This window comes from Dermacentor albipictus, chromosome 4 (genome assembly GCF_038994185.2).
Source record: "Dermacentor albipictus isolate Rhodes 1998 colony chromosome 4, USDA_Dalb.pri_finalv2, whole genome shotgun sequence".
Taxonomy (NCBI): Eukaryota; Metazoa; Arthropoda; class Arachnida; order Ixodida; family Ixodidae; genus Dermacentor; species Dermacentor albipictus.
Window position 1 is genome coordinate 7,053,970 of NC_091824.1, and position 22,876 is coordinate 7,076,845.

The window sequence follows — 22,876 nt, forward strand, 5'->3', positions numbered from 1 at the left end:
GGCAGCGTCCCAAGCCCTTCCGGCCGGCCAGCACCAAAAAAAGGGCGCCCCAGAATATCCTCGGATGCACAAGCGTGGCGCTGCACTATTTGCAGGACGACTAGCATGGCATCGCTTTCGAGGGCGGGGCCCGAAAGGAGGGCGTACCGGTAAGCGTCAAAACAAACGCAAGGCTCACCTTGACTGGCCCTTGGAGAAAGGGTAACCGCTGTCCCGCACCGCCTGCCTCGCCAGCGGGAACAGTTCGTCCCGCCGCGTGAGCAGCGCCGGAATGTGCTTGCAGATCTGCGCCGCGGCCTCGTTCACCGACACCTGCGCAGAGTGTCCACTCTCCATCCACGCCGCCATGCATGCACACGTGCGGCGCTGGCAACTGTGCCACAACACTCGCGCGCCGACTGGCCGCACACGGCATCTCCAAGGCGTGTTCCACCACTCACGCAGCAGTCGGCGAATGCCCACTTCCCGTAAGGACGAAACTTTTCAGCGCAAACAAGGCGACGACCAAATGGAAATGCATGAAAGCAGGACCAGCGCTGCCCTATGTTTATGCATCCGAAACCATAGGTATGCACGCACGCACATCACCGCAGTATCACAAGTAACCCTTCGAAAACCCAACTTAATATTCTATTAGTGCTAATGAAGCCGCGCTGATATAACTACTTCCTTCCAATTTGATAAATCCTGCCTCTATGAAGGGCGCTGAGTAGTTATTGGTCTGTACACTCGAAGTTGTCTGCTATAATTTGAAGCTTCTTGTTATTCGCAGTACGGGTGCTCATCGGGTCTAGCACGCTCCGTAGTATTTGCCACGTACTGTTCGTTCCCAGATTCCCTGATACAGTTCCGCAGAACGTCGCCGACTCGTTTTTAGCTAGCTCGTTGGCGTGATCTCAACGCGCTTCAGAACAAATACATAGGACCCTCACCCGCGACGGCATCACCTTACACAACGAGACCATACGCGGGAGAAGCCAACCCTAAAGTAGACGAGAAAATAATGCACGCGGAAGTGTACGAGGCGCCACAAGCCGCAGTTAAAAATCTCGGCGCTAGGCCTAGATTCCATTACAAATTCAATGATTCGAAACATGGATTCGGTGGCCCCAGCGAAAATAACAAAAATATTCAACAGCGAGTACTGGGTCAAGGGTGACTTGCACCTGGAATAGAAATTGGCTAAAATACTCATGATCCCCAAACCAAAAAAGAATCCCTGGATCGATACACTCCGGTCGGTATCACTCACGTCCTGCCTGGGAAAGTGATTCGTCGCAGACTGCAGCGATACCTGGAAGTGCGGAACCGGTTCCCAGACTCCGCCATGGCATCTCGCACGCGTTTGTCGTGTCAAGACGCGTTCCTTCTACTTAGACAGGAAATTCCAACTAATATACCGTACAGCGACGAGAGACTAGTCCTGGAGCACTAGACCTCGCAGGAGCTTTCGGCGACGTCTCTCACGCCGCAATACTCGAGGAACTCGCGGGTGGTGCCGAGCGTATTACACAAGGACGCTTCTTTCCAACCGCGAGGCACGCATCAATATTGGCCAAATCACAACGGACACATTTAAAATGCCTAGCAAATGAACACCTCAAGCTGCGACAATATCGCCTCTGCTCTTGAAAATGGCGATGTGCCACCTCGCACGTGATGTGGATCGGATACCCGAAGTAGGTTACACGCTCTACGTGGACGACATCACGCTGTAGGCAAGCAGAGGTTCTCTGTAAGGGATAGAGAATATACGCAAAGCGCAGTATTAAAGTGTTTTAGTTGAGCGTCCTTACGGTACGCTCCGCTCCGAGCTGCCCCGCTAAGCCACAGCGGAGCGGCGGGCGATTTTCACGTTTTAGTTATACGTTTAGCCTAGCGGAGCGGACCTTTCGTAGTTGCAGCGCCCCCTGCCTAAATTCAGGGTAATGAAAGAAAATCAAAACACTTTATGAACACTCTTATAGAGTAAAATATAGATGTGTATATACATATATGTAGATTTCTATATATATATATAGATAACTTATTTCTCTATGAAGTATCTACACGTGCGCTTGTAATGCGTTACTGGTCCATTTAATCCAATGGAATATAAAGCGCCGTCTAAGGGAACGCCACGTGTTAGCCAGCGCGCTTGCTTTCTGCATCCAATCCAATCCGTTCTGACGCCAACGCAAGCCAAAGTGCTGCGCGGCACGCTCGGCTCATGCAGCTTCTAAGCGGACCGTGTTCCTCGCTCCGCTATACCGCTTACGGCTGAGCTGACGGCGCATGCGTATTCGCGCTTCCGCTCCGCTTAACTGCTTAGCGGAGCGTAAGCACGCTCGGCTAAAACACTCTATTAGCGGTGGAGAAATTTTACCGGGTGAAGCAGGCTGAAGTGCGCGCCCTAAAAATCCGAGGTCACCCGGATACACACGAAAGGCTATAAATCCAGAAGGTCGATACACATTGTGGTTGATGGCCGCACGGTCCAAGAGGTACCCACGATGCGAGGCCTGTGTTTGTGGCTTCACAGCGACGGGAGAGCAGCACAGACGCTCAAAGCCATCAAATCCGCAACCCACAACATAGCCCAAATGATACGTCGAGCGACGTATAAAAAGGTGGGCTGCGAGAAGACGATACCCTGAGGCTTGTACAGGCCTCTGTAATTAGTCGGATCACGTATGGCTTACCTTACCAAATTCTGAACAGGGAAGAGGAAAAGCAGGCCAACACAATCAATTCGAACTGCTTTCAAGGCGGCTCTGCGCCTGCCTAAATCATCATCATCATCATCAGCCTGGTTACGCCCACTGCAGCGCAAAGGCCTCTCCCATACTTCTCCAACAACCCCGGTCATGTACTAATTGTAGCCATGTTGTCCCTACAAACTTCTTAATCTCATCCGCCCTCCCAACTTTCTGCCACCCCCTGGTACGCTTCCCTTCCCTTGGGATCCAGTCCGTAAGCCTTAATGACCATCGGTTATCTTCCCTCCTCATTATATCTCCTGCCCATGCCCATTTCTTTTTCTTGATTTCAACTAAGACGTCATCAACTCGCGTTTGTTCCCTCACCCAATCTGCTCTTTTCTTATCCCTTAACGTTACACCTATCATTCTTTCCATAGCTCGTTGCGTCGTCCTCAATTTGAGTAGAACCCTTTTCGTAAGCCTCCAGATTTCTGCCCCGTAGGTGAGTACTGGTAAGACACAGCTATTCTACACTTTTCTCTTGGGGGATAATGGCAACCTGCTGTTCATGATCTGAGAATGCCTGCCAAACGCACCCCAGCCAATTCTTATTCTTCTGATTATTTCTGTCTCATGATCCGGATCCGCAGTCACTACCTGCCCTAAGTAGATGTATTCCCTACGACTTCCAGTGCCTCGCTGCCTATTGTAAACTGCTGTTCTCTTCCGAGACTGTTAAACATTACTTTAGTTTTCTGCAGATTAATTTTTAGACCCACTCTTCTGCTTTGCCTCTCCAGGTCAGTGAGCATGCATTGCAGTTGGTACCCTGAGTTCCTAAGCAAGGCAATATCATCAGTGAATCGCAAGTTACTAAGGTATTCTCCATTAACTTTTATCCCCATTTCTTCCCAATCCAGGTCTCTGAATACCTCCTGTAAGCACGCTGTGAATAGCATTGGAGAGATCGTATCTCCTTGCCTGACGCCTTTCTTTATTGGGATTTTGTTGCTTGCTTTATGGAGGACTTCGGTGGCTGTGGAGCCGCTATAGATATCTTTCAGGATGTTTACATACGGCTCGTCTACACCCCGATTCCGTAATGCCTCCATGACTGCTGAGGTTTCGACAGAATCAAACGCTTTCTCGTAATGAATGAAAGCTATATATAAGGGTTGATTATATTCCGCACATTTCTCTGTCACCTGATTGATAGTGTGAATATGATCTATTGTTGAGTAGCCTTTACGGAATCCTGCCTGGTCCTTTGCTTGACAGAAGTCTAAGGTGTTCCTGATTCTATTTTCGATTACCTTAGTAAATAGTTTGTACGCAACGGACAGTAAGCTGATCGGTCTATAATTTTTCAAGTCTTTGGCGTCCCCTTTCTTGTGGATTAGGATTATGTTAGCGTTCTTCCAAGATTCCGGTACGCTCGAGGTCATGAGGCATTGCGTAGACAGGGTGGCCAGTTTCTCTAGAACAATCTGCCCACCATCCTTCAACAAATCTGTTGTTACCTGATCCTCCCCAGCTGCCTTCTCCCTTTGCATATCTCCCAAGGCTTTCTTTACTTCTTCCGGTGTTACCTTTGGGATTTCGAATTCCTCTAGACTATTTTCTCGTACATTATCGTCGTGGGTGCCACTGGTACTGTATAAATCTCTATAGACCTCCTCAGCCACTTGAACTATCTCATCCATATTAGTAATGATATTGCCGGATTTGTCTCTTAACGCATACATCTGATTCTTGCCAATTCCTAGTTTCTTCTTCACTGTTTTTAAACCTAAACCTGCCTAAATGTACCTCCACAATGGAGCAATGGGAGGCACAACTCGTCCGTTCCGACTTCGCAGGACGAAAGTCCTTAATTCGCCAGGTCAGGCAGGCGGCAGAGGCCAGTGGCGCCCTGGACTGGGGGGCTCCGACCACCTCTGCTTAAGAGCTCTTCCTGACAAATAAAGTTCGCTCTCTCCATATATATATATATATATATATATATATATATATATATATATATATATATATATATATATATATATATATATATGATTTCACGTTAAAGCTCACCTAGCACTCGTTCTAAAAAGAAAAAAAAACACATCTCAGCACGGAAAGTCGGCATGCATTTTCATTGCTTGCAATGAAGGTGTACGGGGCCTGTTTTCATTCGTTTTCTTTCTATCCTCATCATGGTTGCGCTGAAAGGATTCGTTCATGACGAAGCAGCTAGCCTGTTCCACTGCATTTCTCATACAATTGTCCGACAGTCTTGTATAGCCATCCGCAATGATAGCACGCATATGGTTGTTTGCGCGAATGAACTGCAAGGAAGTCAACCTCGAGCGTACTCACCTCGTGCAGAGTGAGCGGCTTCTCGGGCTTGCGCTTGCAGTCGAAGCGGCCGTAGATGGCAGCGTACTTTCGGATCTCGTCCATCCGACGCGGGTCGTCCTCGGACATGCTCAGCACGTGCTGCGCCAACAAACATCAACACAACAAGCGTGTCTTTCAATCTTAAAATGCTTCGCCATAGCAATCGGTCGTTCTCTAATCGTCATGCCGGAGGTACACACAGATGTACCAGTTAACATATTCTAATATTTATCCTCGAGAAATGTATGATTGCGCCCGAGGAAACCAGCTTCGCCTGGCTTGCTAGCAGCGAGTGTTCTTTAGTCCCTCGGTCAGTGCTGCCCGCAAGTTCATTCTCTTACGAGGGCCTCATCGGCTCACAGTCACAAGGAGTTCTTTAACAGCAGAATTTCTCAGAAATTGTGTTATAGCAATAGGAGTTACGTATATATATCCCATTGGATTTCTCAAATTTTATATATCCACGTTGGGACGGCGGGCACACCAAGCAGTGTACGAGGTACGCCGTGTGGCAATGTTAGGCAAGGTTATGAAAGGCGCTTAGACTGCGACCGCTGTAAAAAAAATTGCAGGACGCATAAGCGTCGCCTTTAAGAGTAGAACGCGATAGCAATAAAAGATCCCTGACTGTTTTTCACGCTTCTCGGTAACTGCAGACTGTCTTGCGCTAGAACAGCTGCTTGCAATTGTTGGTTTTTCATCCTGGTGTTAACAGAGCATTTAGACGGAGATACGAGGCGACCAGCTTGTGCAACTGTAATGCTTACCGCAAAACGCTGGCGGTGAACAATATGCACGACGGTGAGCTTTCTGGTAGAAACGCGGCCTCTTTCATCGGCTGATCCGTGAGATTGCGAAAAGCCGCGCCAAAAAAAGAACACCACTTTTAGGTTTCTGTTATTGCTTCCCACATTTAATATTTCAGTCTGCGAAGCTTTAACATAAAAGGCACGCGTTATGGGTGTTCGCAAGACAGAATCGCAAGACAGGTGTCTGTGGGCTGTCATACTCAAAATTCCGAACAATAACTTTGTCAAGAATGTAAGACAAGGTACGAGCACCTTTAGCGACAAAACGGTGCAGAAATATAACTAAAGTTGCACGTTGGGCTTCTTGGTATATTATGATGGAGGCAAAATCCATAGTGCATCAGCAACAGGACAAAAGAACACAGAGAAGACACAGGTTTGTCGCTAATTTTCAACGAGTATTTATTGCGGGATTATAGCATACATATATACCCTTCTCCTGCATGCATGAGAACCCGTACTCCAACAACCTGATAGCTTCTCTCGTGGCAGAATGGAAAACCTGTTTTAAAGAATAACCCTCACATACCGCCTGACAGCAAGGCGTGGAACATCATCAACAATCAATTTAAGTACACTGCAGGACGAAGGCCTCTCCCTCAGATCTCCAATTGCTCCTGTGCTGTGCGTACTTTCATGTGAGAGCGTGCGTGACAAAACGCGGCCGACCCGCTGCTCACGGCTGTATGCGGCCAATGAGCGAACACAACGTTTATATGTGACTCTGCAAATTTGGCGCCGGAAAATTGCGCCGAAGCGTTGAATGAGTTTTACAAAGCAAAATGTGCAAGGAGCAGTCCGGATGATGCTGTGAGAGAGAAAGAAAAGCGAAAGGCAAAAGGAGAGAACAAATAGTCTAAGAAAGGAGTCGTCGCGTCTCTGTGCGCAGCTGCTTTGATGGCGGAGGAAATACTGCGCCGGTCGAGAAAGAGCAAAAACATGGCGTGAGAAGAGGCGATTCTTTTCGGTGGCAATTATGGTGATTTATTTCTACCAGCGACTTTATGTCACTGTCTTCGCGTTGTGGCCGCGTTGACGAACGCTCTCCATGATCTCAGTGATGTTCAAATCGGCCGAAGTTACCGGAAACTGCAAGAATTCGGTGGGACTTGGACAACTCGTCTGAGTTCGACGGCCACTCTAGGTTGATCAGCGGCCGCCATTTCTCTGCATCGTCGGGCCCAGGAGTGCGTGCTGTACAGCTGTGAACCTATCCGGTAGGTCGATTTTTCTTCTCATACGCTAAGCTTACGAAATGATTAATTTCTGCTACTGAATGATTATGAGCCAGCAGATAACGAAGCTCGGTTATTTTAACATCTGAACGTGTAGTTTTAATTCGGACACGCGCATTGAAGTTTCGGCGTGTGAACTAGCTACAACTGCAGACGTAGTTGCGTTTCGGTTTCCTCAGATTGCATTATTTCTGGCGATATTTCTTGCTTGCGTAGCCAGGCGTCCTTTCGTAGAAATTTCATGCGGGCATTTTCACTAGGGCTTGCGCTTTATTACGCCGCTAGTAATCGTCTGTAGCATTCAAACCGTCAAGTCCTCCGTTATTTTTTATCCCTTTTCGTGGACTTTCCGAAATGAATTTGTTGCATTTCATAGCTTTGGTTTGTCAAACGACAGCATTATTTGTAACAATTTTCTGGTGCGCTACGCACCGTGGATTTCTGCCTTTCCTGTTCAATGCGTCGACTTCACTGGAAATAAAACCCTAATTTAGTTCGAACCTTGCTTGACGCGAAAACAATCATTTAACGCCGACGATGAAGCAGCTCCGAAGTGTCGGTTTGCGCTAGAAGCACAATTTGCCTCTATCTCTTGGAGAGGAGCAGTACTCTCGTTACTTGTAGAAGGAGGGAAGTTCTATGCCGCTGGCAAAACTTCAACGGCACCGAATCTTACGTCGAGCTAGCAGTTTGAAGCTTTATTATACACTGAAATATTTGTGGATTTCATTACTTGCGTCGTTTCATGGTGCTGTCGGAAAGCAGCGTTGCAAGGCTAAAAAACTATAAAAGAACCAAAAAAATCAACGAGTTGGATATTTTGCTTTTGTGCAGTGATTGCTAGGTAGTGTTGATTTTCGGCTATAGGGCACCCACTAGCGCCAACATGAGCGTCAATAGGATCCTCCTTAGATCAGTTTTTTCCCGAATTATCAAATTTCTGCATTTTTTTTTCTATACAGGTCTCAACCGGGAGAACTAGACAACAATAACACCACCAAAGGAAGAAGAGCCCCCGGCTCACCAGTGCAACTATAGAGCGGGCCACAGAACCGGTAAGCAAACATCAGGCCCATAATGGCTGTTCATTGCAGTGCGCAAAAGTTCATATGCTGAAGCACACGTTATCATTATGAAGCACAGCGCATGTTATTCAATCATAAGCTGTTGGTAATAAGGCTCCGCCTCACAAACACGGAGCTAGTTATTGAACGTTTTACCCGTACTGACCTCACTAATAATAATAATACAAAGTTTTCCGCATGTCACAATTTGCTCAATCCTAAAATTCCAACTATCTATGGGAAATTTACCGTCATCTTTTCAGGTATATCACTGTGGAATGCGATTCCGTCCGATATCAAATCATGTGCGTTTGAAACCTTCAAGCGCGAATCTAAGGCGCACTATATTAACTCATTACCGAACACCTAGTATTTATATTGTGCGATGTTAACAATAATAAATATTGTCGCAGCCTAGTAGGAGACGGGAAAGCCGGCGTAGAGTACGTATGAAAGCACTTTATCAGAGCAGTCAACGCGATGTCGTTGTCGTCTCTGTTTTTCCACTCGCGCGCGACTTCAGCGTCGTTCTCATCGCCTGGCACATACCCGCGGCGACCATACAGGATGTGGCATTTACCCCCCCCCCCCCTTTGTAAAAAAGAAAGGCATCGTCCCGATGCGCCAACCGCCGACGGCTGTGCACAGACGGTGCAAAGTTGAGGTCATGAGGAAATGTATGGCTTCATACGAAGCACGTGCACAACCTCGGGCAGATGCCGCCGGCGTTTGGAGCAGTTATGGCTGTCGGGGACAACTTCATAATTCACATCGCTGATGCGGCGCAGAACTGTGTACGGGCGGAAGTATCTTCGCAGGAGCTTTTCAGACAACCCCCGCCGACTAATCGGAGTCCAGACCCGCACCTGGTCACCGACGTTGTATGTGACGGGTCTGTGCCGAAGATTGTAGTGTCGGGCATCGTATTCCTGTTCTTCTTTGATTCGCCAACCCACGAGCTGCCTGGCTTCCTCTGCGCGTTGCGTAAACTCCTCGGCACCAGTCTCGTCGTCACCGCACTCATGTAGCAGCATTGCATCCAACATTGTTGTCACTTCGCGTCCGTAAACGAGGTTGAAAGGCGTCACGCCTGTTGTCTCTTGGCGAGCCGTGTTATAAGCAAATGTAACATATGGTAAAATCTCACCCCAGTTCGTGTGGTCGACGTCGATGTACATACTGCTCATGTCTGCCAGAGTCTTATTCATACGTTCTGTTAGCCCGTTGGTTTGGGGATGATAAGCCGTAGTCTTTCGGTGAGTGGTACCACTTAATCGCAAAACGGTGTCCAGAAGCGCAGCCGTGAACGCAGATCCTATGTCTGTTATGACCACTGCGGGATCGCCATGCCTTGGAACGACGGCTTCGACGAAAAATCGCGCTGCTTCGGCTGCTGTTCCCCGTTGGATAGCACCTGTTTCGGCATATCGAGTAAGATCATCTGTGACGACGATTATCCATCTATTTCTGCCAGTAGACAGTGGAAACGAACCCAAAAGGTCCTTGCCAATCTGTTCGAACGGCGCTAGCGGTATCTGAACAGGATGCAGCAGTCCAGCTGGCTTGCCGGGTAGGGCTTTGCGGCGCTGGGAATCCAGGTATGTCTGTGTGTAACGTTTCACGATCGACGCAAGTCTCGGCCAATAGTACTTATGCCTAATTCTTGCCAATGTCCGAGTGTAGCCTCAGTGACCAGCGGTCGGCTCGTTGTGACAGGCATGTAGGACTTCGTCGCAAAGAGATGCGGGAATGACGAGTACCTGCTGCCACTAGGTGAAAAGTTTTTTTTATAGAGAACGTCGTGGCGTAAGCAGAATGAAGGCCGCCCTCTGGCGAATAACCTCGGCACTCTGTTTGTTCTTCCCTTTAAGTAATCGAAAAAAGGAACAAGTTCTGCATCCTCGCGTTGCTGGCGTGAAACAGCGACACTGTCTACCACGCCTAGAAAAGCCACGTCATCATCGTCGTGCACTGCAGTCTCAACAGGAGACCGAGAAAGGCAGTCGGCGTCGTTGTGCCGTTTCCCTGATTTGTAGACAACCGTGAAGTCGAACTCTTGGAGCCGAAGACTCCAGCCCGCAAGCCGAGCAGCAGGATCGCTTAGATTGGCCAGCTAGCAAAGTGCATGATGATCACTGACAACGGTTTAACACCGACCATACAAATATGGTAGAAATTTCAGGACGGCCCACACCAGTGCGAGGCATTCTTTTTCGCTAGTGGAATAATTAGCCTCCGCCCTTGATAGCATCCTGCTGGCGTAAGCAATCACTCTTTCGGTGCCGTCTTGATGCTGCACAAGCACTGCGCCAAGGCCAACATTACTAGCGTCGGTATGAATAATCGTAGGAGCGTCTTTATCAAAGTGTGCGAGCACGGGAGGCGTCTGCAGCCACTACCGCAGGTCGTGAAATGCCCGTTGCTGGTTTTTGCCCCACACGAAGGGGACATCTTCTCTGGCGAAATGCGTTAATGGCCATGCGATACGCGAAAATTCTGCGATAAACTGTCGGTAGTAGGCGCAAAGGCCCAGAAAACGTCGCACTGCCTTTTCATCTGATCGCGTTCGGAAATTAGCAACGGCAGAGATTTTATTAGGGTCAGGTCGGACACCTTCACGACTAACAGCGTGACCAAGAAATTGAAGTTCATCAATACAAAAATAGCACTTTTCAGGTTTCAAAGTATTGCTTTGAAGCGTATTGCTTCAAAGACCGCCTTTAGTCTCTGTAAGTGTTCCTGGAACGTGACGGAGAAAACAATCACGTCGTCGAGGTACACCAGACCGGTTTGCCATTTGAGGCCTGAGAGTACCGTGTTCATTAGTCGTTGAAACGTTGCCGGCGCAGAACACAAACCGAAGGGGAGCGCCTGAAATTCATAAAGCCCGTCGGGCGTCACGAAAGCGGTCTTCTCACGGTCTCTCTCATCAACTTCTATTTGCCAGTAGCCGCTTTTCAAGTCCATCGACGAAAAGTAACGTGCGTTTCGTCGCCTGTCCAGTGAATCGTCGATACGCGGCAGCGGATAAACGTCTTTCTTTGTGATGTGGTTAAGTTTTCGATAATCGCGCAGAAGCGCAGGCTACCGTCCTTCTGTTTCACCAATACGACAGGCGATGCCCAAGGACTCTTAGAGGGCCGAATAACTCCGTCCTCAAGAATGGTCTTCCCTTGTTTTTGTATTGCCTCGTGCTCTTTAGGTGCTACACTATAAGGATTCTGCCGAATTGGTCTGGCGTCGGCATCGTTGATAATACTGTGCTTAGTGAGCGGAGTCTGGCTAACTCGTGACGTGGATGAGAAGCAGCTCTTAAACTCATCGATGAGCTCAAGAAGGCTGTTGCGTTCCACGGGCGATAGGGTGGGACTGATGTCAACCCCAGGGGCAGCCATAACCACGTTGGGCGTCGCGTGCTCCACTGAGAGGCAGTCCTGTATTGTAGTAAATTCGTCGAAGTAAGCAACAGCCGTGCCTTTAACAATGTGCCGACGTTTCCTGGTGAAATTCGTCAGCAGGAGTTCCGCATGTCTGTCGTGTACATTAATTACGGCCCTGGCGATGGAAACCCCTTGACTCAGTACCAGTGCGTCGATGTGTTCAGCGACGCCAGTCCCGGTGTTCAGGTTGTCGCAGATTATAGGTACGAGGGAAGAGCTTCGCGGCGGAAGCGTGACGTCGTCTTCGGCGATACGTAAGCGGGGTCGCTGGTGTTCCGCGGGGTCGACGTTGTCTTAGCTCGTACAAAATGTGACGACGAAGTCACGGACATTAATCAATGCACCGTACTCTCTCAAGAAATCCATCCCCAATATAAGTTCCTTGCAGCAGTCAAAGAGAATGACGAGGGTGGCGACAAAGGTTGCACCGGCGATTACTATCCTAGCTGTGCATTTTCCAATCGGCGTCATCAACTGGCCGCCGGCAGTTCTGATGTTGGGCCCGGTCCACGGCGTCTTCACTTTTCTCAGCCCATCGGCCAGCTTTTTACTCATTATCGAAAAATGCGAACCAGTGTCGACGAGAGCGGCCACTTGGTGGCCGTCAATGCAAACGACAAGATCGGCGCTGACGGCCTCCGTTACAGGGGGTGTGGTTGGAGTCGTCGGAGTTGTAGAGTCGTCGATGGACGGAGATGGGGGCTCTTGGATATCTAGCCGGTTCGCAACCTCACCCCCGAAGGTCGCTGCGTCTAGTTTCCCCGGCGCGGGCTAGGGGACCTGCCCCTAGAGGCGTCAGAAAAATTGCGACGCGTCGGTGGGGTGTAACGACCGGGAGAAGGGGAACGCAATCGAGGCGTCGTTGAACCTTCTGGTCGAAAGTTTGTAGAATTTCCGTCGCAGCTACGACACAGGGTAATTGCAGTTGGCAAATCTTGGATACCCAGCCGCGCGGTAGTGTCGCGCGCGGTAAACATGTCCTGCTTCGCCGCAATGAAAGCACAGCGGCCGGCGATCAGCGGTGCGTCACAAATCGGTCTTTCGAAGCGGGTAGCCGGCAGCGGATTCGCCGTAGAAACGAGGCGCAGCGATCGGCTGGCGGCGATAGGCATAGCTGGCGGCGGCTGTGACTGTTCAAAATAGGGCATCGGGGGTGGTGGTGATGGCTGCGTCGTAGTGGTCGACGGTGACAGCAGCATCGAAGTGGTGGGAGGTGGACGCCAGACAGCTTCCGCGTAGGTTAATCGTCGCGGCACCACCGGCTAGTCGGGCGACGAAAAGGCCTCTCGAACTTCCTCCCGAACGATATCAGCGACAGAAGCCACCGCTGGGTGAGATCCCGAGCTGCCGGATCTCCTCTCGCACAATCTCGGAATACTTCACGCAGAGACGTGCTACAGTTTCAGGAAGAATTGAAGCATTCACTGGCGAGCTCTTGTGGTCATATTGGTGGTACCATTGCTGTAGTGCCCGCTCTATAGCGGTAGCCTCCTTGGTAAATTGGGCCACTGCCATCGGTGGGTCCCTCATGAGCCCGGCAAACAGTTCCTCCTTCACTCCGCGCAAGAGATAGCGCAACTTATTTTCTTCGGCCATCTCAGGGTCTAGTCTGCGGAAAAGGCGGGCCATGTCTTCTGCAAACATGGCAACGCTCTCGTTTGGTTTTTGAATACGGGATTCGAGTAGGCGCTGCGCGTTGTCTCTTCTGTCGGTACTAGTGAACGTGTCTAGCAGCTGGGTGCGGAAGGCATCGCATGTTGTAAAACTTCTCTCCCGGTTCATAAACCACGTCCGCACACTGCCTTGAAGCGCGAAATGGACATTAGACAGCTTTTGCTGGCAGTCCCAGTCATTTTAACTGGCGACACGCTCAAATTAGTCCAGCCAGTCTTGGACATCTTCAAAAGCGTTGCCATGGAAACTTTTTGGTATCTTAGGTTTCTGCAGCATCACCTGCGATGGATTTGCAGTAGCCATGGCGGAAGTAGGTAGACGCGTTCCAGCAGGGTCCTGCAAAGGGTTGAACTCGGGCGTCAGGCCTAGCAGGCGGCGACTGTACCGGTGAACAGGAGTTTCGACGAACGAAGGTGATTCCGCTTTCGAGGTATAGCTCCGCAAAGGGGTGCCGAGCATGAGGCAATCCTGCCCAGCACCTCCACCAGTGTCGCAGCCTAGTAGGAGACGGGAAAGCCGGTGTAGAGGACGTCTTGTCTTGTCTTGTGTCCCAGACAGTGGCACGTACCTACTATGGGGGATTGGCCAAGAAGCAGGCGGTTTTCTGTAAGGTTAGAAGTATAGAGAAACTAGATTTGAATAGTGGAGCGTGGGACGATAGAACTGTAATTTAGACTTGCAACGAAAGTATTGGTAAGAATTTTGATAAAATAATTTAACGTAAAGAAATGAAGAAATAGAAACTATGGATAATTGTAGAAAGTCAGCAAGGTACTCTTTTTGTCTCTCTAATAAAACTGTAAACAGCAAGAAAAGCATCCCTGTGGCTTGTTCCCAGTGAAGTTGCCCCAAAAGAAAGAATGTTTGTCGAGGTTAGTGATAGGCCGAGTTTGGTAAATGAGTATTCTAATATTCTTCTTTGTCTTAGAAAGCGGCGGCATGAGAGAAAATAATGTTCGATAGTTTCAGGTGCACTGCAATAAGAACATAGAGGGGACATCGCGAGACCAGACCTGTGTAAGTAAAAATTTATAGGAGGTATACGGCATCTCAATTTTGTAAAAGATACTTCCAATTGCCTTGAAGGACACCAATTAATACTCCATGGGAAGCCAAGATGGTGGAATTCAGAACACGGTGTTAGCATGGATATTGCAGAATTTTGAGATATAGCGAAATTTCTGTACCTTGCCGCGGTGACATAAGCTGATGTCGCCAAAACATATATGATAGGGCCGTTAAGGGATGCTCGTGCGAGTGAATCTGCCATTTCATTCAAGTACAACCCACGATGTCCCGGTACCCAAACCAAACATACTTTTCGTAAGTACGGAGGTATCATCGAACGAAATGTTCTTTGAATTGCTGAATTTAATGATGCAGTTAGTGCTGTGCATACAGATAGCGAGTCGGTCACGATAACAGCTAATGGGTCTTTTGGGGAGAGTTTTCGTAATGCTAATATAATCGCTAATAATTCTGCCTCAAATATAGGTGTGAAGTCGGGAAGGCGAAGGGAGTAGGACCATTGAAGAGATTCAGAGAAGATCCCCACTCCTGCCTTCTCATTGCAAACAGAAGCGTCAGTAGCTACTACGTTGTCAGTGGTTAGCTGGTGCAGGTGGCCGTGTAAGATATTAATTAAATATCGCCATGGTAATAGTTTAGCATGATTAGGAAATATGTCCTCGAACTCAATTTTGAGGTCTGTAAAGGCATCATCTGAATGGTAAACTTGGCGTTTGGATACATCCAGTTTTTGTAACTGTGCTTGTACGAATACTATCTGAGGGTTGTGCAATCTCGACCGCGATACTTGGAAAAACTCAGCAGGTTCAGTGATAAAGGCATATTGTGTAAGTCTTTTTGAAAACTCATAAATCTTTAAAAATGTCTGAACCGTAAGCATGCGGAATCTGCAATCTAGGGTGGGTATATGTGCTTCCTGATATAAAACAGCGTTGGCAACAAATCTAGGAAGCCCGAGGCATGACCGTAGAGCTTGCGTTTCCTAAAGTATGAGAGGTTTAATTTTGTAGGCGGGGCCACCAGAAAGTATCACGCAGCCGAATTCTAATATGGCCCGAACATACATTTTATAGATCATCAGTAAGGTATCCCTTTCTTTATGGAGGACTACGGAGGCTGTGGAGCCGCCACAGATATCTTTCAGTATTTTTACATACGGCTCCTCTACACCCTGATTCCGTAATGCCTCCATGACTGCTGAGGTTTCAACAGAATCAAATGCTTTCTCGTAATCAATGAAAGCTATATATAAGGGTTGGTTATATTCCGCACATTTCTCTATCACCTGATTGATAGTGCGAATATGATGAGTAGTCTTTACGGAATCCTGCCTGGTCCTTTGCTTGACAGAAGTCTAAGGTGTTCCTGATTCTATTTGCGATTACCTTAGGAAATGGTTTGTAGGCAACGGACAGTAAGCTGATCGGTCTATAATTTTTCAAGTCTTTGGCATCCCCTTCCTTATGGATTAGGACTATGTTAGCGTTTTTCCAAGATTCTGGTACGCTCGACGTTATGAGGCATTGCGTATACAGGGGGGCCAGTTTCTCTAGAACAATCTGCCGACCATCCTTCAACAAATCTGCTGTTACCTGATCCTCCCCAGCTGCCTTCCCCCTTTGCATATCTCCCAAGGCTTTCTTTACTTCTTTCGACGTTACCTGTGGGATTTCGAATTCCTCTAGACTATTTTTTTTTTCATTATCGTCGTGGGTGCCACTGGTACTGTATAAATCTCTATAGAAATCCTCAGCCACTTGTACTATCTCATCCATATTAGTAATGATATTGCTGGCTTTGTCTCTTAACGCATACATCTGATTCTTGCCAATTCCTAGTTTCTTCTTCACTGTTTTTAGTCTTCCTCCGTTCATGAGAGCATGTTCAATTCTATCCATATTATACTTCCTTATGTCAGCTGTCTTACGCTTGTTGATGAACTTCGAAAGTTCTGCCAGTTCTATTCTAGCTGTAGGGTTAGAGGCTTTCATACATTGGCGTTTCTTGATCAGATCTTTCGTCCCCTGCGATAGTTTACTGGTATCCTGCCTAATGGAGTTACCAACGACTTCCATTGCACACTCCTTAATGATGTCCACAAGATTGTCGTTCATTGCTTCAACACTAAGGTCCTCTTCCTGAGTTAAAGCCGAATACCTGTTCTGTAGCTTGATCTGGAAATCCTCTATTTTCCCTCTTACCGCTAACTCATTGATCGGCTTCCTATGTTCCAGTTTCTTCCGTTCCCTTCTCAGGTCTAGGCTAATTCGAGTTCTTACCATCCTGTGGTCACTGCAGCGCACCTTGCCGAGCACGCCCACATCTTGTATGATGCCAGGGTTAGCGCAGAGTATGAAGTCTATTTCATTTCTAAGTCTCGCCGTTCGGGCCCCTCCACGTCCACATTCGGCTATCCTGCTTGCAGAAGAAGGTATTCATTATCCTCATATAATTCTTTACCGCAAACTCTACTAATAACTCCCCCCTCATATTCCTAGTGCCTATGCCATATTCCCCCACTGCCTTGTCTCCAGCCTGCTTTTTGCCTACCTTGGCATTAAAGTCACCCATTAGTATAGTGTATTTAGTTTTCACTCTACCCATCGCCCAAACAAAATCCCAATAAAGAAAGGCGTCAGGCAGGGAAATACGATCTCTCCAATGCTATTCACAGCGTGTTTACAGGAGGTATTCAGAGACCTGGATTGGGAAGAAATGGGGATAAAAGTTAATGGAGAATACCTTAGTACCTTGCGATTCTCTGATGCCTTGCTTAGTAACTCAGGGTACCAACTGCAGTACATGCTCACTGACCTGGAGAGGCTAAGCAGAAGAGTGGGTCTAAAAATTAATCTGCAGAAAACTAAAGTAATGTTTAACAGTCTCGGGAAAGAACAGCAATTTACAATAGGCAGCGAGGCACTGGAAGTCGTAAGGGAATACATCTACTTAGGGCAGGTAGTGACTGCGGATCCGGATCATGAGACAGAAATAATCAGAAGAATAAGAATGGGCTGGGGTGCGTTTGGCAGGCATTCTCAGATCATGAACAGCAGAGTGCCATTATCCATCAAGAGAAAAGTGTATAATAGCTGTGTCTTACCAGTACTCACCTACGGGGCAGAAACCTGGAGGCTTACGAAAAGGGTTCTACTCAAATTGAGGACGACGCAACGAGCTATGGAAAGAAGAATGATAGGTGTAACGTTAAGGGATAAGAAAAGAGCAGATTGGGTGAGGGAACAAACGCGAGATGATGACGTCTGAGTTGAAATCAAGAAAAAGAAATGGGCATGGGCAGGACATGTGATGAGGAGGGAAGCTAACCGATGGTCATTAAGGGTTACGGACTGGATTCCAAGGGAAGGGAAGCGTAGCAGGTGACGGCAGAAAGTTAGGTGGGCGAATGAGATTAAGAAGTTTGCAGGGACGGCATGGCCACAATTAGTGCATGGCCGGGGTTGTTGGAGAAATATGGGAGAGGCCTTTGCGCCGCAGTGGGCGTAACCAGGCTGATGATGATGATGAAAGTATCCCTGCGTAGTCCAGAGCGACGGTGGCTGAGCCGGCGGAGCATAGCTACGGCTCGTTCTGCTTTTTTTTAATATGTTCAATGTGACTGCGCCAGGTGTATGAAAGCGCTTTATCAGAGCAGTCAACACGACGTCGTTGTCGTCTCTGTTTTTCCACTCGCGCGCTACTTCAGCGTCGTTCTCATCGCTTGGCACATACCAGCGGCGACCATATAGGATGTGGCAATATATCTGTATTCTACTGTTTCTCATTTTCTTTTCATATTTAATTTTTTTCTGTCCCTGTGAGTACTTCACAGCATTGCTTGTTCCCCATGCTACCACCACCTAGTTTCGTATTAAAACGCTGTATTAAACGCTGCTGGCAAACACAACTTTTGTATGATGTAGCCTGCTACTGTTGCGAAATTGCACTAACCCCCGATTTGTTTCCTGTTTATGGAATTACTTGTTTTCTGTTTATGCGGGTGTGCAATTACACTTCACCTGTCTTTTCTTTCCTTTACTACGGATGATGAAAATTCACACGAAGTAAAAGCTGATATTTTGCCAGCACGAAAGTGGGGTGGGGCACAGAAAGAGACAAGTGTTTACAATATTACTCGCATGCAGATGACGTTGAAGCCTTTGCGCGCACTCTAATATCACTACAGGTAGGCACACATTCAAGAGCCCTTTCACTCATTTCTGCTGATTTCTCAAGAATGAAAGGTAACTGAGTTAGTTTAGGCAAGTGTAAATGAATGCAAGTGGAATTGAATGCCAAAGTCTATAAGTGACTGCCCCAGAGTGCCAGCTGACAATGTGGGCCAAATAATTATTACAACTCATTGTCCCAAGCACACTCAGTTGATTTCGAAAAGGACAAGCATATGTGAAATGTGTATGTGTAAAATGTGGAGGGCGCAACTAAGCATATTTTGCTCGCTTTAGTTGCTTGCTCAGAGCATTACGCGTGTTCGTCTATTGTCATGGCTTGAATAGTTGCGTTCAGATGAAGTGGGAATGAACTGTAATGCTACTATCGCCAGTGAAATTAGAAATACAGTGCTGTAATTGCAAAGGTCGGACACATTCTCATGTCATTCACAATCTTTTATGAGTTATGTACATGTGAAGAGTGCCATACAAAATGCTCTGCTTTCTGTAGTAAATCATCGACACCAATTTTATGATGTTAGGGTGGATAACTGGCCGTGTAGGTTAAGCGAGGTCAAAGTGAAAGGCGCGAAGACGACAACATACAAAGAGAGAAAAACACACACAGGGCGCCTTTCTTTACTCCCAACAATGTGTAATCAGGTAAGGACGCCAATATATTCTACAAGAAGCGCTATCACAGTTCGTATGTGCACATCCGCGTTCATGTAAAGCAGTTCTTTTTGCGACAATGAGATTGATGCAACATTCACAGGCTTATCGCCCGCCTCAGTGATCCTTTTAACCTCAATTACTAATCAAACCCATTTGCCACGGCTTCTGGCCAACACAGCGCCGGCTTGAAAATTTTGCTTACATTTGTAATCTCTACAACGAATATATTTATTTATTTATTTATTTATTTATTTATTTATTTATTTATTTATTTATTTATTTATTTATTTATTTTTTTATTTATTTATTTATTTATTCGAATACCTTCAGATCCCGTAGGGCATTACAGAAGCGAGTCGTAAGAATAATAAAGAAAAAAGCGGACAGCAAATATTAAGTAACATATTCGAGCGAATTTTTAAAGTGACTAGGGCCCTTAATAGACACAATGTGGGTGGGCAAGTGGTTCCAGTCATTACAAGTTTGAGGAAAGAAAGAATGTTAGTGTTCGTTACTGTCACAACGAGGAACAAACATTTCATAACGATAGTCAATACGAGACGATATGAATGAATGGTGGGAAAGTAATTCTTGCTTAAGACGAGAGTTATGGTAGTAAATCTTATGAAATAAGGAAAGTCGTGCCAAGCCGTAACGCTGTTTTCATAGATGAAGTACTGGAACAACGGCAGTAGTTGGAAAAAATGAAGTGTGCGCTACGATTCTGTACTGCTTCAAGCCGACTAACAACATTTTCGGTAAATGGATCCCAGAGAGCTGATGCATATTCTAGTTTGGAACGAAAATAGGTTTTATAAAGAAGGAGTTTAAGAAAAAAGGGGCCATTGAAAGATTACTGCGCAGGTACTCAAGCATGTAGTTAGCATTACTGACAATATAATCACTGTGTGGTTGCCAAGACAGGTTAGAATTAATGTGGACCCCTAAGTATATGCAAGTGGTCACTGCTTCGAGAGGGGAGCGATTTATGTTATACTTACAAGCGTTAGTAGATAGTGTACGAGAAATTTTCGTTAGTTTGCACTTCGTCGCGTTGAGTTTCATTTTTCATGTGTTACAGCAATCAGAAATATTATCAAGGTAAGTCGGTAGTAGTGATGTGTCGTTATCCGGGGAAATCAGGCGGTATACAACAGAGTCGTCTGCAAAAAGCCTAATAGAGGAGTTAATACAATCAGGTAAATCGTTTGTGTAAATTAGAAAAAGAAGGAATCCAAGGAGAGAACCTTGGGGCACTCCTGAATGGACAGGGCTGGGAGAAGAATCGTAGCCATTAGCAGTCACAAATCGCAGCAGGTTTAACAAAACGTTTTTTTACCCAAGCAAGAATGTTAGGGTCAAGAGCTTCAGACAAATTAGTTCATGGCAGAAAAGGTCGAAATATTTAGAGAAATCTAAGAACACGCTATCAATATAGATCCCTAGTCTAATAGTTCATTAGTAAGTTAAATTAATTGCATTTCACAGGAGAATGCCTTCCTGAACCCGTGATGACGAGATGTGAAAAAAAATAGCTCCAAGAAAGTTAACCAATTGCCAGGTGGCCCTCTCCAATTCCTAACATTGTTTTGATTTTGCCTAGGCCTATGATGCAGGCATGGCACGGTTTCGCCCACGTCCTTTCTACCACACGACAATTGAAGTTCAAAAACGACGCCCAGACAATCGACGTAATTACTTTCGTGTTTTGTGATACAGGCAGGTGCCTTGCCAAAAAATGTTGATTATTCTGCAGATCCTTGAAAGCTTACTACCTTTACGTTAGCTTGCTTGGCACTCTTCTTCAAATTATGCGACATTCGGTGTATGTAAGGCATGACGGCTACCTTTTCTTTTTCGCGAGGTGGCTCCTGAGCCAGTTGGCGGGTTCACGACTGCTTCAGGATTTTTTATGCTACATATACTTGCACAAGTAGTGGGCAGCCTGCCTGTTCCAGTCCTTCAAGCTACTTAAGAAATCTCTCCCTAGCTCGATGCCGACAGGGCTTCTTTAAAACGTTCAGCAGGCATATGTTAGCCATTGCTGCGTTTGACTAGCTTGACTAGATTAGCTTGACTAGATTGTCCACCGTCATCTTCGCGCTCTTTACATCAGATCAGTTTCACAATGCTGGCACGTGCTTTTGGGACAGGGATGAAGAAAGATGGGAAGACAGGAAGGTTAGTCAGCGTAAGTACAAGCGACCTACCCTGTGCTGAACAAAGGGTACAAAGGGAATGAAAGTAAACAGGTGAGCATAGATTTAGTATAAAGAGAAACAGAATGTGTGCACATCAGTGGGATGCAGCGCACTACAGCAAACGCGCACATGTCAAGTAGCAGGGCAACGCAAGGGTGTTGAGCACAGTCTCGACAATGGCTCTCTCCCCCAACAAGGTGCAATTAAGCAACAGTCGAGTTAGGTTTTTATAGCCACACCAGAATAGGGGCAGTGACATGAAAGGCTTCGAATTATTATCTCGCAACGTGAGAAGTTCACGGTTAGCACTGAGACCTGTTTCGTGCTAGATCACTACTATATCGGCCTTGAACTACCAAACAAAACATAGTCCTAACATGGCCAAGATGAAACAGTTTCTGGAATTGTCTAAATTGGAGAGCGATTTCTTTTTATTTCCAGGCACGACGATCGCCGTGAAGTCCAGGAGTCATCAGGACAAATAACTCTGAACCTATGCGAAAGATATATGATGTGTTTGTGGTGTCGAAGAAATTCTGTCAGAATGGAATACTCGGAAAAAGCTTTCTTTTCTCTCATTAGCAATGCATCCATAAAAAACTTCCCTTGCACCAAACTTCGCGTGCATCAAAATACTTCGACATGTATACGGAGTGTGTTCCGCAGTACAAAATATTTTTTTTATGTTGCCTGGCTCCCAGAAGACTCAAATATTACTGGGCAACCAGAAACACACAGACGTCCGTGTCTTTTTGTTGCGCAATAATACTTGAGATTACCAACTTGGCCCAGAATGCTGCTTTCATTAACTCCCAGAAGAGTCCTTGAATTCAAACACGAAAGTTTGCTTGCAGCAATTTCCTTCTTTGTTTTTTCATCCGGTTCACGGACAGCTATCCTCTCATTAGCTGCGAGCACTATTTTTTTCCTTAGGATACGTTTTTTTTATTTCATTTCATTTATTTGGGCAACACAAATACAAGGTTTGCCCGCAAGGTAAGGCAAAAGGAGGGCGTCCTGACTAAGACCTTTACCTCGCTGGAGCAGCAGAAGTAGCAGTCTAGTGATAAAACAAAGTACAAATAATAAGACAGAAAACTTCAAAACTATTTAAAGCAACATTTTCAACACATTGAAAAGTTTCAACTGTTTGCCAATAACAAGTAACTAAATACAGCACAGCAAAAATTAAGAACATTCTGATATTAACAAAAGTTATACATTCAGAATATAACATTAATAACATAACTAGTGACAATAAACAAAGAAACTCTATTACCATTTGTTAAACACAGTGTGATCAGAAAATATTATGTACTGTATTGCATGTTTAAATTTGTGAATTGTTCTACAATTTATAGCTTCGTCAACTATGTTATGGTACGCATTACATAAAGACATGGTTTCATATGCGATCGTTTCCGTGACATATTTCGCCCTTGGTTTCTTTATTACTATTGATGCATGACGTAGGTTATATCTTGTGTCTCCTACTCAGGTAACGAGTTGAAAATAGT

General features: G+C 46.5%; 1 protein-coding gene and 1 long non-coding RNA gene across 15 annotated transcripts in view; one reads left to right on the forward strand and one right to left on the reverse strand.

Annotated features, from left to right (window-relative positions):
- Positions 1–22,815, forward strand: part of LOC135917650 (uncharacterized) — a 32,531-nt gene extending 9,716 nt beyond the window's left edge. Inside the window, exons 3-5 of the long non-coding RNA XR_010569366.1 lie at positions 6,928–7,086; positions 8,067–8,159; positions 21,801–22,815. This is a non-coding gene — a long non-coding RNA (uncharacterized lncRNA). The remainder of the gene's footprint in view (positions 1–6,927; positions 7,087–8,066; positions 8,160–21,800) is intronic.
- Positions 1–22,876, reverse strand: part of nab (NGFI-A-binding protein homolog) — a 1,159,032-nt gene that overhangs the window by 89,892 nt on the left and 1,046,264 nt on the right. For all 14 annotated transcript variants that reach the window (XM_070536817.1, XM_070536819.1, XM_070536822.1 and 11 more), the window contains 2 exons: positions 5,040–5,159; positions 179–312 (listed from right to left, as the gene is read on the reverse strand). In XM_070536817.1, the coding sequence (XP_070392918.1) occupies positions 179–312; positions 5,040–5,159 (254 nt within the window). The remainder of the gene's footprint in view (positions 1–178; positions 313–5,039; positions 5,160–22,876) is intronic.